Source organism: Onychostoma macrolepis, chromosome 20 (genome assembly GCF_012432095.1).
Source record: "Onychostoma macrolepis isolate SWU-2019 chromosome 20, ASM1243209v1, whole genome shotgun sequence".
NCBI lineage: Eukaryota > Metazoa > Chordata > Actinopteri > Cypriniformes > Cyprinidae > Onychostoma > Onychostoma macrolepis.
In genome coordinates, this window is record NC_081174.1 from 29,360,443 (window position 1) to 29,377,146 (window position 16,704).

General features: G+C 35.1%; 1 protein-coding gene across 2 annotated transcripts in view; it reads left to right on the plus strand.

The window, feature by feature from the left end:
* Positions 1–4,662: 4,662 nt before the first annotated feature.
* Positions 4,663–16,704, plus strand: part of slc24a4b (solute carrier family 24 member 4b) — a 48,484-nt gene continuing 36,442 nt past the window's right edge. Inside the window, exons 1-2 of one of the 2 annotated variants that reach the window (XM_058756859.1) lie at positions 4,663–5,395; positions 11,755–11,868. In XM_058756859.1, the coding sequence (XP_058612842.1) occupies positions 5,209–5,395; positions 11,755–11,868 (301 nt within the window). In that variant the 5' untranslated portion in view covers positions 4,663–5,208. The remainder of the gene's footprint in view (positions 5,396–11,754; positions 11,869–16,704) is intronic. The other variant, XM_058756860.1, reaches the window with a different exon arrangement.

Sequence of the window (16,704 nt, forward strand, 5' to 3'; positions counted from 1 at the left end):
CAATAAGTACATAGTATTTACATGAGGAACAGGACTGTAAAATAAAGTGCTACCGACCTCATTCATATTTCTTCATTCATGACTTCAGTATGACTTAATATGATTTTTTCATTATCCAGATGACCTTGACTCTGGTGTGAAACTCAGTCGACTGCCGCTGTTATGCAGGTCTGCCTGACGTCGTGTTAAACGGATTTATCCGCTGCTGGAAGCTCATGGCACAAGATCACAGAAGTGTAAAGTTCCTGTGCCAGAGCCAAGGACACCTCGTGATCTCCTGAGACACAGACGACCGAAGACACAGAGTAAGACACCGAAGAGCAAATCCAACAACTCCAACTCAACATTAAATCAATATTGTTGCTATTTACTTCCATTTTAATGTCAGCACCGTCATGCATGCTATTCATTCATTTTAAGCCATAGTAAAATATCTCTGTTGTCACTGCTTTAGGCTAATGTTGTAGACCCTTAAAGACTCTTAAAGGTGCCATAGAATGGAAAACTGTATTTACCTTGGCGTAGTTGAATAATAAGAGTTCTGTACATGGAAGTGACATACCGTGAGCCTCAAACACCATTGTTTCCTCCTTATGTAAATCTTGTGTTCGCCACTGAAAAATAGGCGAATCAGAACATAACACAGACTGTGATGTAACAGTCGGGATCACTAATAGTTACGCCCCCAACATTTGCATATACCCGCACATGTTCTAGGCCAGCCGCCAGCAGAACCATCAGAAGTTCTGCAGGTATTGCTAAGACACAAGCGAGAACAACAGCGAAAATGGCAGATCATGGAAATAAATGTTATGTTCCAGGCTGTGCAGGGGATGTGATGTGGGTGTTGGTGGGGGTTGGTGTCTGTATTGAGAAAGGCACGGAAAGCAAATAACGCGTTCTAATAAAACAATGCGAGCCACTAAAGGAACATGGTTAGCTCCTTGCTAGCGGTAGCCTGTTACATTACAGTACATAAGATTTCACTTACCACATAAACAGAGTAAGGAGAGATGACCGAGGTTTATGGCGAATGATTTACAGATTATGCATTTGAAAGCAGTTTCAGTGCCCAGCATATTAATAGCAGCTCCCTGATGCCCGCATTTTATTTACAGTATAATTACCCAACGATATAACTGCGTGAGAAAGTATTGAAATATATATTTTCCCTGTGTTTCCTTCCTGTAAGCTACTGAAATGAGCCACACTGTGAAACAGCCAATCAGAGCAGAGCTCAACATTATTATTCATGACCCTTCCAAATAAGCCAATAACAGAGGGGACAACATTCTAGGGAGAAATCCTAGGGTTGTAAATGGACATGTAAAACTGTTTCTGAAGATTTTTTGCCCTTACCTTAGCCACATACCTTCTATGTAGATATCAGAGAACTGTTTAAAATATTGTATTTGCATTCTATGGCACCTTTAAAGGTTAGAAAAAATAGAATAACTATTTTTTGGTTCCTCCACCTTTCAGTGAACAAAAGTGCAGTAGGTAATATAGATAGCTAGTGGTTGAAATGTGTACTGCAGTCCAAATTCAAAATATTGGAGAGCTTTGTTTCTCTAGTCATAGAGCTTTTTTAGATGGATGCTGAGACTTTTTATGTCGGGTAGAATCTGTGAACTCTGACCCAGTTTGTTTGCTGGCTTCACTGGCTGCAATACGCTGTGTTTTCCGCCAACTGGTAACCCGGGCTGTTGAAATTCTATTGGTTAAATTGGCAGTGGGCGGAGTCACGAAAACAAAAACAAAAACACACATTCCGACACAGAACACACATTTGAAACTAGAATAACTGGCTGTAGAAGTTTTCTAATTTCAAATGTTACTTGCAAAATGTTAATTTAAAAAAATAAATAATGTAGAATTGGTTTTTGGAGAAATGAGTATGTGAACTTAGCATCTTTCCTAAATATTTGCAAACATATCGTATTTTTATGGAAAAATACATACACCTTTAAAAGAACCATTGTTTTCTTAATGTGAAATACATTTTAATAATCTAAAAGAACACTATAAGGAATCTTTTAATCAATGGAAAGGTCTCATGGATGTTAAAGATTCTTCATGGAACCACCGATGCCAATAAAGAACCTTTATTTTTAAGAGTGAAGGTGATGCAGTCTTTCTAAAGTTTTGTAGATTAACAGTGATTTAATGCTAATGTTAAAGTTTTGTATGTTTCTGCAATAATAGCAAGTAACAATATATTTTTTTATTCTTTATTTCAGAGTTTGTTTTTAATTTTACTCATGAGGTTTGACTTCCTCACATCATTTGCATAATATTTCCATATGGCGAGGGCACGCAAATTTTGTCCCCTGCAAACAAACTAATCAAATGTATAAGCTTGTGAATGCAGAGCACATTGTACCTATTTTTAAAGTCTTAAAATGTTTTTACTCTGCAGATGTACTTGGATGCTTCAAAAAGTTCTGAGATGACAAAAAGATAATACACACTGCTGTTCAAAAGTTGGGGTAGGTACGTTTTTTTAAAGTAGCTTTTAAGAGAAGTCTCTACTGCTCAGCAAAGATTTATTTGATCAAAAATAAAGTAAAAACAGTAATACTGTGAAATATTGTTACCACTGTTTAAAAGTTTGAGGTCGGTAAGACATTTTGAGAGACTTTACTTATAGCAAGGATGCGTTCAATTGATCAAATGTGACATCAAAGGCATTTATAATGTAACAAAAGGTTTCTATTTCAAATAAATGCTGTTTTTCTGAACCTTTTATTTGTCAAAGAAACAAACACAGTTTTTACACAAATATGAAGCAGCACAACTGTTTTCAACGTTGATAATAATAAGAGATCTTTCTTATTATCACCATATCAGAATGATTTCTGAAGGATCATGTGACACTGGAAGACTGGAGTAATGATGCTGAAAATTCAGCTTTGATCACAGGAATACATTACATTTTGCATTGTATTCAAATAGAAAACACTTATTTAAATTTTTAATAATATTTCACAATATTACTGTTTTTACTGTATTTTTAATCAAATAAATGTAGCCTTGGTGAGCAAAAGAGACGTCTTTCAAAAACATTTTAAAAACTCTTACCGACCCTCAAACATTTGAAAAGAAAATTAGTTCATTTTAAAGAATGGTGGCACAAGCAATCTTCTCAAACAAAACATTTTACAAAGAAAAAAAAAAAAGACATATATATATATATATAACATGCCAAAACTACAGATGTAATGTTGAACATGTAGAGTATTTGTTAGTGGATGATGTTGATATTGAATGTGATTCTCTGCTGTAGGACACCTGTGTGATCTTGAGCAGAATGATGCTGATGTATCCAGGTGTTTTTCTAGTCTAGTATATCATCATGACGGCGAACGTCCTCATTCTCTGGAGGTCACATCTCACGTTCCTCTCTGTGTATATACTTTATAACTGTATTGCAAAGAGAATGAAAAGTTTCCATTATCACGAACTTGACCAGCATTTAATTGAACACGGTGAGCAATTATAGTTCAACAATGAGTCGGGCTAATTGAGGCAAACGTTGGCATTATTAAAGCTGGTTAATAGAGTAATAAAGTGGATTCTGTCTGCTGAACAGTAAAGGACAGCAGACCTGGGACAAGGACACCAAGATATGTGTGTGTGTGGTTTATGAAATAAAAAATGTTTTATATTGATGTTTTTTCCCCTTTTTTCTCTAGTTATGTTTTATTTGGACTAGATTCATTTGTAGCAATTTGGACATTTAAGTAAATGTGTGTTGCACAAAAAGACAATGCTGTTTTATTTAAAGGCTCATAAGATGAGATATGAGGTGACAGGATGAAGCGTGACACTTACTGTAGCATTGCAGATTGTATATGTCTAGATGAAGCACCATGCATGTCTGAAGCCATCGTTTGACCTTCAAGGTCATTATATAACTGAAATAAAGGTAGATGTTAACACAACATGCCACACACACACTTTCATATCTGACCTTCTGGTGACACATTCACACCCTTAATGTGACTCTTTGTGTGTCCAAAGATATTCCATTTAGGTGTATGAGCTTCACTAGCATTCAGAAGTTTTGGGAAGATTTTTAAAATGTTTTTTAAAAAGTCTCTTTAGCTCACCAAGGCATTTATTGCATCAAAAATAAAGAAAAAAAACAGTAAAATTGTGAAATATTGTACAATTTAAAATAGCTGCTTACTATTTAAATATATTTCAAAATGTAATTTATTCCTGTGATGCAAAAGCTGAATTTTCAGCATCATTACTCCAGTCTTCAGTGTCACATGATCCTTCAGAAATCATTCTAATATGCTGATTTGCTGCTCCAGAAAAAAATGTATGATTATTGTCAATGTTGAAAACAGTTGTGCATGCAGCTTCATATTTTTGTGGGAACCGTGATACATTTTCTTTTTCAAGATTATTTTGATGAACAGAAAGTTGACAAGAACAGCATTTATTAGAAATAGAAGCTTTTGTAACATCTTTACTGTTACTTTTGAATAATTTAACGTGCTTGCTGAATAAAAATATCACTTTTCTAAATTAAAAAAACTAAATAATAAAAGAACCAAACTTTTGAACGGTATTGTTTGTAAATATGTTTTGGATTTATTTCACATTCAAAGCTATTATATGTTTGGGTTTAGGGTTCTTTTGTTTACTTTCTAATCAGATTTGTTTAATAATTTACTAGATGCATATTCATGCAGGTTTCCAGATTTGGAACATCAGCGGCAGTGAAAGTGTGCATGCACATGATAACATGTCATCGCTCATATGAGACGCTTTCACTCTCGCGGTAGGTGCGGGTGACGCGTCGCTTCAGCCTGATCGCCGTGAAAGCACAGGATCGCGGAACGTCACGTGTCTCCGGTGGACATCAGAGGAGCGCAAAGTTCCCGACGTTCCAGATGGGAAGAGCGGGAACGCTTTCGCAAGCAGAGGGACCGAAGGACATCACCTGAGACCGATGTTATTCACACGCGCGCGCTTCACGGCAGACGCACGCGGCGCCGCAGGATGCGTGCATGCGGGAATTTAACGTTTCCAGCGTTGTTGCAATGCGGCGGGGAGGAATCTGATGAGAGCAGGGATCTGGGACGGTGAAGGCTGGGATTCTGCGCTTGCTGTATCTGGATCCAGACCTCTGATCGTGCTCTCTCTCTCTCCGGTTGCGCATCGCGCGTTTCGGCGCTCATTGAAGCCGCGACGATGACCACCGCGGGTCAGGAGCAGCATCAGCATCAGGACCGCACCATGACGACGATCTCCAAGAAATCCATCATCGCCAAGATGTTCAAAGTGCGCAAGAGGAGGGAAATGCTGCTGGCGCAGGTGTGTTTGGTCTGCAGCGTTCTGTTCGTGGCGTGGGGCATGTCGAGCATCCTGACCAGGACAGGTGAGTCCGCTTCTGGCTGTCAGTCAAAGCCCTCAGATGTCCCAGACACAGAGCGATCACTATCACGATGGGCAGGTAGCCTACACGAGGAGGAGGAGGGGGGAATTTGACTTTGCAGCTGCCATAGACGTTAAAAACAAACAGAAATGGACAGTTGTCCAATAGTTCATGCAAATAAGACAAACGGAAATGATACGCATCTGTATGGATACGGATCAATAATTTACCCTTGTCAGTTCAGTGAGTTTCATAAATGGGAATGATAGTATATTAGAAGTGTTCAGTGTCAAAAATAGCTTTTGATTGACAGTTTAGCCACACACAAAAAAAAAAAAAAAAAAAAAAAAATCAGCATTGAAAATGGAATTTATATCCTAAATTAGAGCCAATAATGGAATTTTTAAATTCTCTTTCAAATTGAACTGTCAATGCAATTCTATATTTATTTTAAGAATGTTACTCTATAAACATATTCCTTTTCCCCATTTTATTTGTCCATCTTACATGCGTATTTTTCAGTACTAGTGACTGAATTTCTACCCTGGGATTCTTAAATTCACTTTTTAATATTCATTTTAAATTGAACTATTACTGAAATTCTATAGTTATCTTAAGAGTGTTAGTCAATAAACATATTCCTATTTTTTGTTAATCCTTTACAGCATTACTAATTGAATTTCTGTCATAAATTAGTGCCATTAGATCAGTAACCTATAAGAATTAACTTTAAAAAACAGGGTTCTTCACAGATTATGTATTATTACTTAATCAAAAATATAAAAATATTTTATTATATTAATTATAAATATTATTGGTTGTAATTAATATATGAATAAAGATGTATATAATGTTGTAGTTAATATATTTTATTTTATTTAGAAATATTAATGCATTTCAGATTTTACTGAAATTTTCTGAAATGATTTGATCCCATAATTTCCAAATTATGTTAGAAATTTCATTTGCAGTCTTGCACACATACATAATTATGTTTTTGGCATGGCATTATACACAAATGATGAAGAATATGAAATGGACAGCTGTGCTTAAATACAAGTATGAAATAGAGATTGTATGTTTCGAGGTCTATGATCTACAGAAAATCAATTCTATGAGTTTGTGGTTTATATGAAATGAATCACAATTATAAATGTTTGCCCTGCACATTTCTGGATGTGTATGGACGTTTATGTGCTATGAGCTATAATAGAGGTTGAGACACACACAGATACAGGTCGCTTCACGAGGGCTGTGTCTTCAAACCTAGTGTGCTGCCCATCTAGACTGCATGTGTGCACATCATATGTGTAGGTAGTCAGCTCACGAGGTTGTGTGTGTGTGTGTTGGTGGCGATGCTCTGTCTCGTATGCCGCAGTGTGAGACGGAGACGGTATGTTGGGTCGGTTATGCACACATGGTCAGATTTTAATGCACTAGTCTGATTCCTCTGGCGCAAATGAAAGTCAGATTCCTCTGGTATCATGAAACATTGAGCTCAGATCGCGATCTGAACTGAACAGTACATGCATATCACTGAACTGATCAAAAGCTCATGATGCTTTATGGGTTTAACCGTCATGTCATGCATTATACATGCACACACGGAATAGAGTAGAATATAGAATATTTCCCCTATGACTTTAAAGGTTATAGTAGCTTTATTTTATATAGCCTTAAAGCTTTTATTACATTACTACTCATTTTAAATAGGTGTTTTATGTCCATGTTGTTGTTTTTTTAGAACAAAGAGGAAACAGTAAGCATTTACCAGTTTATATTTGTTTATGACAGGGTTGTTTATACATGACATTTATTTCGTTACATGAAATAAATATTAACTGAAATAAAATTAAATATACAAAACTTGTTATTTCAGCTATAGTTGCTTAGACAACATTTCTCATTTTAATTCAGTTTAACTTGATGTACTAAAATAACTAAAACTGAAATAAAAATTAATAATACATATTTAAAAACATATAAAAAAATTGCAAAAATACAAAATTTACTAAAAACTTTACTAACTAAAATAAAAATGAAAACATAAAAATAAAAACTGATTTAAAATAATAATAAAAAAATCAATAAATGTCAATGCTACTAAAATAATTCTGGTTTATGATGGAAATGCAAAGTAACAGATGAGCACTGATAAAAAAAATTAAAGAATTTGAAAGAACATTCACTCAGAAATTGCTAGTAAATTTCACAAATAATGAAACACCACACTGAATCAAAATTCTAAAGATGAAAGACTGAAATAGCTTTTTCTTGCAAAATGTACACCACTAACCTTTGTTTTATTTTGTCTTTTTTTATTATTATTATTATTATTTTTTTTTACAGTGATCTGTCAGGACAGCAAAGGGGGATCAAAATGTGTCATTAATTTATGGATTTTAACATCATGATATGAAAGTAACAATTTAAATAGCAAAACAATCAATTTATAAATTCCAAATAATTTGACTGGCTGCTAAATTGTTTGCCACTTATGTTTACATTTACATAGTAATGGCAGCATACCAAACTCAAGCTAAATCAAAATTTCGTTACTTGAAATACAGCAATAATATTTGAAATAAAATAAGATATATATTTAAAAAGTTGTTTAACTTAAATAACGAGAACTAAAACCTAAATGAAAATTATTAATAATTATATGGATGTATTTAAAAATAAACATACAAATAACAAAAACACACAACAAAATTACTAAAACAACTCAAATTAATATGAAAAAGGAGAACATAAAAATAAAAACTAATTCAATTCAATATATACTTAAAAACTTAAGTTTATTTGCTGCCGTAGATTTTTAAGTATTTTTAAAATAACCCAGCATTTTTTAGAGTGTGCTTAAAGGGGTCATCGGATGCAAAATTCACTTTTACATGTTGTTTGAACATAAATGTCTGTTGGCAGTGTGCGTACACATCAACCTTACACTCTTAAAAATATAGGTGCTTCATGATGCCGTAGAAGAACCTTTTTGTCTAAATGGTTCCATGAAGAACCTTTAACATCTGAAGAACCTTTCTGTTTCACAAAAGGTTCTTTGTGGTGAATAAGGTTCTTCAGATTATAAAAAGGTAAGGAAGAGATGGTAACCCTAAGTAAAAAGGGTGTTTCTTTTACATTACCATTGAGAAATTTTTACAGTTTATTAAGACCCTAAAGAATCATATCAACTTGTGGGAAAATGGGCATCCGATGACCCCTTTAATAATAAATGTTCATCTTTTGATTATTGCTGTTGCCTCTAGTAATTCTGTGTTTTTTTTTGTTTTTATTATTTCCAGTGCATTTTAAGCCAGCAATATAATAATTTTTAAATAATAGATCACTTAAATAAAACAAACCAGCATGTTTGGTAAAAACGTTTAACCCAACCAGCTGAGTCAAAATAACCCAGCATGTGTTCTGTCCAATATTTACCCAGCGCTGGGTTGCCAAATAACCCAAGTTGGGTTTTTTTTATAACCCAGCATTTTTTAGAGTGTAAGAACACATGGACAAAATACAAGATAAACTGAATTTATTTGGGTGAATGCAGAATAGTTTGCAATATTACATACATTTAAACTCATTTAACAAGCATTTTAGTTATAAAAAATTTAACATTTAAACATAGCATTTTAATTTAAGTGTATTCAACCGTTCTCTGTAATCACTTTTTACCGAAATAGTGCTAATTCGCGTGCCGGTGTGTCACTGAAATTTGAGCCAGTGAAGGGCTGCAAACTTCAGACTGCGGCCTCGCGTTTCACACGTAGCTGAGAGATGGCGTGACTAACTCCAAAACCTGCCCAAAAACAAACAGTACTGAGATTAGAGAACATATTTTAACATCAAATTAAATTAAACTCAGTATTACAACGAATATAAAGGCAAAAGGCATTTCCAGCACAAAACATCGGCCATTGCTGACACCGCTGACTGACATCTCGTCCTTATGTTGCATTGTGTAAAATAATAAAAAAAATTTAACAGCACAGTAAAGACTTTATAAATGAAATAAAATGTATACAAAGCTTTATTTCGTTGAAGAAGTGCACCAAATCGGCGGTGGTGGGGGTGCTGAGAATTGCTGTAGAGAGGACACAAAAAGCCCGCGCTCTGACTGTAACTCAGCAGCTGGGTTGTTTCGTAGGAGACAGGCTCAACCCAGCGGTTGGGTGGAAAAAAATAACCCAACGCTAAAAATGACCCAGCAGCTTAGTTACAGAAAAACACAAGTTGCCATGACTTACCGATAATATAATTTTTAAAGTAACACTGCATCACAAAGCATGTTTCTCGGCTGGTTTTACTCGTGTTATTTGTTCACAGATGCACAAGTGTTCAGATTTCATGCAAGATTTCTTCATCTGAGTCTTTTATAGCAGCCTTCTAAATCTGGTTAAAAATTCATAGAAATTGTCCGAATGTGCATGCAAAACTCCTCGAATCGCTCAAGTCTGTAGATATGCGAGTAAAGCAAGTCTGTGGGGTTTTTCTGCATGTCTATCATCATCAAGTCAAAAGACTGATCTTCTAGACGAGCAAAAACAAGCGGCGATTTGAGGTGTCATTCACACCCAGAGCTCATTGAACACAAAGACATTAATTACGATAAAAACAAGGAGCTTAAAAGATTGTTCTGCACAGATAGCGTGCAGACAATAGTAAATCTTTTATCTCTCAGTCAGAAACGTCTGCTCATGACAGTAACTTAAAAGCATGTGTTTGTTTCAGACTCATTGCTTTTCTCATAATGGTTGAGGAAAGAAAGATCAAAGACGGAGGGAATACATTCAACCCCCCCTTTCTAATCAGGCAAATCCTGTTTTCCTCATCTTCTTCTGTAGCTCCAGGAGGAAAGAAATGCAAAACTGTCACTCTCCTCTCCCTGTTTTTACGCATTTTATAGGTTAATTATATTATTTTACCTAGTTTTTCTTAATTAGAGACTTAGGCTCAAAAATCTTTTCAGTTTGAGCTCAGTCTGATTTCCCAAACAAACACTTTTGTTCTTTTATTTTTTTTGTTTGTCCTTTTATTTCCATGTTTGTTGTGAAGCTCTTTGAGAAGCGTCTCTGTCCTGGAGCTGCTCAGGTGCTCTATGAGAGTCTCGTCAGAGTTAGGCCGTTTGCTTTAACTGACACGCTGTGATTGAAGCATATACCTGCTGTGGAGCAAATGCTGCCGGCCTTCAGAAAACAAAATCGTTCATTTGTGTTAAAGCTGAGCACATTAAAGAATCAAGTCGTCTGCTTTATTGCTCTACCTTTTTTTTTTTTTTTTTTTTTGATGCTAATGAGATTCAACTGCTTTAGGCTTGTATAGTTGTTTGTACAAGTAGTTTGAGTGCTGAATTAATTAGTATTTAATTGTATGCTGATGGTAGTAGAAATAATATTTAATGTTTATATTTATTTATGGGTAATAATTTAATATTTAATAATACATGTAAAACTATTCATTTTAAGATATCAATTTAATATTTTATAAATTTTAACCATATAATTTAATCTATTTAATTAATTTATTAATATTTATTATTTTACTATTTATTTATGGTTTATATTAGCTCCATATTTAATGTTAATACATGTACAATTATTAATTTTAAGACATTAATGTAATAATTTAGTTGCAATAATTTAATTTAGCAATATTTGTATTTAATATGGTTCATATTTAATGTAAAGTGAAGGACAAGTATAATATAAACAACTTTAAATGTTAGTACATGTAAATTTATTCATTTTAAGATATTAATTTAATATTTCAGTTGCAATATATTAAATTAATAATATTTATATTTATTTATAAATATAATGTATTTATTTAATATTTAAAATAATATGAATAATATTTAATGTTAATGCATGTACAAGTATTAATTTAGGATATTGACTGAAAAATGTATTTGCAATAATATAATTCAACAATATGTATGGTTAATATTCAAATGAACATGAATGATATTTAATTTTAATACATATAATATTGAATATACAATATTCATTTTAAGATATTAATTTATAATATTTATTACCACATCAAAATATCCTCAAGAAATTCCCAAAATATTGCAGTAGTTCCTAGACTAGTATTCAATATCATAATCATACATATTGTTGCGTTACTGTGCAACCCTAAAATATAAGATAAAAGCCATTGTGCTTTTGAATAATTGTAAAGTTTATAATAACTTATCTTTGAGAAATATAGCCTAAAATGAGCTATTTAAAGGAATAGTTCAAACACAAATGGTAATTCTGTCATCATATACTCACCATCATGATGTTCCAAACCCTGCATGACTCTCTTTTTTATTGTATGGTGATTTGACGAGTGTTTTGTTTTTGCAGGTCATGGTATGATTGTGGAGGAGTCTGATATGGAATCACATGATCACTGGGGTCGACGGCTGATGTCCTCCACAGCTGATAATGTGACGGAGCAGAAGAACTGCACAGAGCCAGGTGAGATGAGCATCTCCACACATGCCTTCACAGAGCAGCTCTCTTCCAAAAACATCTGCAGCAGACAAATGATCTGGCGTGAGGTTTCGGCCATAAAAACACTTGAAAAGCACAATGAAACTAGCACAATCAGACCATGATGTTCTCTGAGGTACCTTGTAAATACCACAGTACTTGGTATATACAATATACTGTCTTACTACGACAGTATATACATTGGAAATTAAAAGAATTGATCAAATTACAATGATCAAGGAACACTAATCTCCCAAGCAAAGTAGTTTTAGAAGTTGCAAAATTCTTTTAAATAATATATATTACAGCCTGAATTCCGGAAATGTTGGGTCGTTTTTTAAAATGTGAAAAAAATGAAAACTAAAAGACTTTCAAATCACATGAGCCAATATTTTATTCACAATAGAACATAGATAACATAACAAATGTTTAAACTGAGAAATTTTACAATTTTATGCAGAAAATGAGCTCATTTCAAATTTGATGCCTGCTACAGGTCTCAAAATAGTTGGGACGGGGGCATGTTTACCATGGTGTAGCATCTCCTCTTCTTTTCAAAACAGTTTGAAGACGTCTGGGCATCGAGGTTATGAGTTTCTGGAGTTTTGGTGTTGAAATTTGGTCCCATTCTTGCCTGATATAGGTTTCCAGCTGCTGAAGAGTTTGTGGTCGTCTTTGATGTATTTTTCGTTTAATGATGCACCAAATGTTCTCTATAGGTGAAAGATCTGGACTGCAGGCAGGTCAATTCATCACCCGGCTCTTGTACTACAATGCCATGCTGTTGTAATAGCTGCAGTATGTGGTTTTGCATTGTCCTGCTGAAATACACATCGTCTGGAGGGGAGCATATGTTGCTCTAAAACCTTTATATACCTTTCAGCATTCATAGTGCCTTCCAAAACATGCAAGCTGCCCATACCGTATGCACTTATGCACCCCCATACCATCAGAGATGCTGGCTTTTGAACTGAACGCTGATAACACACTGGAAGGTCTCCCTTCTCTTTATCCCGGAGGACACGGCGTCCATGATTTACAACAAAAATGTCAAATTTGGACTCGTCTGACCATAGAACATATTTTTCACTTTGAAACAGTCAATTTTAAATGAGCCCTGGCCCACAGGACACGACAGTGCTTCTGGATCATGTTCAAAAATGGTTTACTTTTTGCATGATAGAGCTTTAGTAGGCATCTGCAGTTGGCACGGTGGATTGTGTTTACCGACAGTGGTTTCTGGAAGTATTCCTGTGCCCATTTAGTAATGTCAATGACAGAATCATGCCGATGAGTGATGCAGTGTCGTCTGAGGGCCCGAAGACCACAGGCATCCAACAAAAGTCTTCGGCCGTGTCCCTTACACACAGAGATTTCTCCAGTTTCTCTGAAACTTTTGTTGATGTTATGCACTGTAGATGATGAGATTTGCAAAGCCTTTGCAATTTGACGTTGAGGAACGTTGTTTTTAAAGTATTCCACAATCTTTTTACGCACTCTTTCACAGATTGGAGAGCCTCTGCCCATATTTACTTCTGAGACTCTTCCTCTCTAAGACATTCATTTTATAGCTAATCATGTTACAGACCTGATGTCAATTAACTCAATTAGTAGATGTTCTCCCAGCTAAATCTTTTCAAAATTTCTCGCTTTTTCAGCCCTTTATTGCCCCCGTGCCAACTTTTTTGAGACCTGTAGCAGGCATCAAATTTGAAATGAGCTCATTTAGTGGATAAAAGTGTAAATTTTATCCGTTTAAACATTTTTTTTAATGTTATCTATGTTCTTTTGTGAATAAAATATTGGCTCATGTGATTTGAAAGTCCTTTAGTTTTCATTTTATTCAAATTTAAAAAACATCCCAACATTTCCGGAATTCAGGTTGTAATAATATATAATATAAGTAAAAAATAAATAAATAAATAAAATAAATAAAAATTTTATATATATATATATATATGTATGTAAAATATATAAAGTAGAATCAATCTAATTTTACAGTGGTAAATTGCAAAAGACTCACAGAATCATTTAAAACAATTTACCTTTGTAACCTTTTCTATTTTATATTATGCATATTTCATAATTCCCCCCCCCCACACACACACATATACTAATTTCTTAATTTTACGAGATTAGTGTTCCTTAATCATTTTATTTTATTTTATTTATACATTTTATGTACATTTATATTTTATACAACATATTGTATATTTATATAATATTTTATGAGATAGGGGGTGACCCCGAATAGTCGACGATTCGATGCTTCGATATGAGGAGCCTGATTCGACTACCAATCTCACAGTCGAGTATTCGCGGGGTGTTATGATCATGCCATTTTAGCTATATGGGGGTGCTCAATGTCTGATTTCACATAGAACTACCGGTTTTCTACCATTAAGTAAATATACAGCCTGTTAAGATGCTGTAAATAAGAATCTGAAAAGAAAGAAGCTTTAAACAAATATTTTAACGTGCGTGAATAAATCCAACCACCCCTATAGATTTAAATTTCACTTTCCATAATCCGTGCCCGACAGAGGAGCATCTTGGCGGCAGGGATTTAAATCTTAAATTGACACAGGCAGAGTGAAAGACTGGATTTTTTCGATCAGGTAGGGTTCAAGTGATTTCAAAACATTTCAGCCAGTTTATATACAGGTGCTGGTCATATAATTAGAATATCATCAAAAAGTTGATTTATTTCACTAATTCCATTCAAAAAGTGAAACTTGTATATTCATTCATTACACACAGACTGATATATTTCAAATGTTTATTTCTTTTAATTTTGATGATTATAACTGACAACTAAGGAAAATCCCAAATTCAGTATCTCAGAAAATTAGAATATTACTTAAGACCAATACAAAGAAAGGATTTTTAGAAATCTTGGCCAACTGAAAAGTATGAACTTGAAAAGTATGAGCATGTACAGCACTCAATACTTAGTTGGGGCTCCTTTTGCCTGAATTACTGCAGCAATGCGGTGTGGCATGGAGTCGATCAGTCTGTGGCACTGTTCAGGTGTTATGAGAGCCCAGGTTGCTCTGATAGTGGCCTTCAGCTCATTGTTGGGTCTGGCATATCGCATCTTCCTCTTCACAATACCCCATAGATTTTCTATGCGGTTAAGGTCAGGCGAGTTTGCTGGCCAATTAAGAACAGGGATACCATGGTCCTTAAACCAGATACTGGTTGCTTTGGCACTGTGTGCAGGTGCCAAGTCCTGTTGGAAAATGAAATCTGCATCTCCATAAAGTTGGTCAGCAGCAGGAAGCATGAAGTGCTCTAAAACTTCCTGGTATACGGCTGCGTTGACCTTGGACCTCAGAAAACACAGTGGACCAACACCAGCAGATGACATGGCACCCCAAACCATCACTGACTGTGGAAACTTTACACTGGACCTCAAGCAACGTGGATTGTGTGCCTCTCTCTCTTCCTCCAGACTCTGGGATCCTGATTTCCAAAGGAAATGCAAAATTTACTTTCATCAGAGAACATAACTTTGGACCACTCAGCAGCAGTCCAGTCCTTTTTGTCTTTAGCCCAGGCGAGACGCTTCTGACGCTGTCTGTTGTTCAAGCGTGGCTTGACAGAAGGAATGCAAAAGCTGAAACCCATGTCTTGCATACGTCTGTGCGTAGTGGTTCTTGAAGCACTGACTCCAGCTGCAGGCCACTCTTTGTGAATCTCCCCCACATTTTTGAATGGGTTTTGTTTCACAACCCTCTCCAGGGTGCAGTTATCCCTATTGCTTGTACACTTTTTTCTACCACATCTTTTCCTTCCCTTCGCCTCTATTAATGTGCTTGGACACAGAGCTCTGTGAACAGCCAGCCTCTTTTGCAATGACCTTTTGTGTCTTGCCCTCCTTGTGCAACGTGTCAGTGGTCGTCTTTTGGACAACTGTCAAGTCAGCAGTCTTCCCCATGATTGTGTAGCATACAGAACTAGACTGAGAGACCATTTAAAGGCCTTTGCAGGTGTTTTGAGTTAATTAGCTGATTAGAGTGTGGCACCAGGTGTCTTCAATATTGAACCTTTTCACAATATTCAAATTTTCTGAGATACTGAATTTGGGATTTTCCTTAGTTGTCAATTATAATCATCAAAATTAAAAGAAATAAACATTTGAAATATATCAGTCTGTGTGTAATGAATGAATATAATATACAAGTTTCATTTTTTGAATGGAATTAGTGAAATAAATCAACTTTTTGATGATATTCTAATTATATGACCAGCACCTGTATATCGTGTATATATTATTTATCTTGTATGCATTTGGTTGAGTTGCACTGCAGTAACGCGCTTCATTGTACTACTACGATGATTAGGCTATCTCTTCAGCGCGCAGCCAAGCAGGACAAAACAACAATGCAGAATATTAATAACTATGACTGGGACTGTCATATACATAACATTATAATGAGAACACTATAATAATAAAACGCTGTCAATTTTTTAGAGTTCAGTTGCCGTGTTTCTGCACGTTGTTGCGTGAAGAACACGTCCACAAAAGGAGTTCATTCAGAGCCGCGCAGACACGCTCATGTGCATTCGGGGGTATTCTGTGCAGATAGCCTATTAGCCGTAATATTACCCTTATGTTAAAAACTATCTTTTAATCAAAACATAAAACATTATTTACCCCGTTTGTATCTGCGAGGCGTACGTTACACATTTTCCCTGTGTGTTAACGTCAGTAATTATGACTGTCCAATGTCTGACTTGACTCTTGGTAATGCATTTTGCCCCGCCCCCAAAACATATGATTCGACTATCAGTCGACTATCGGCAAGATTAGAAAAT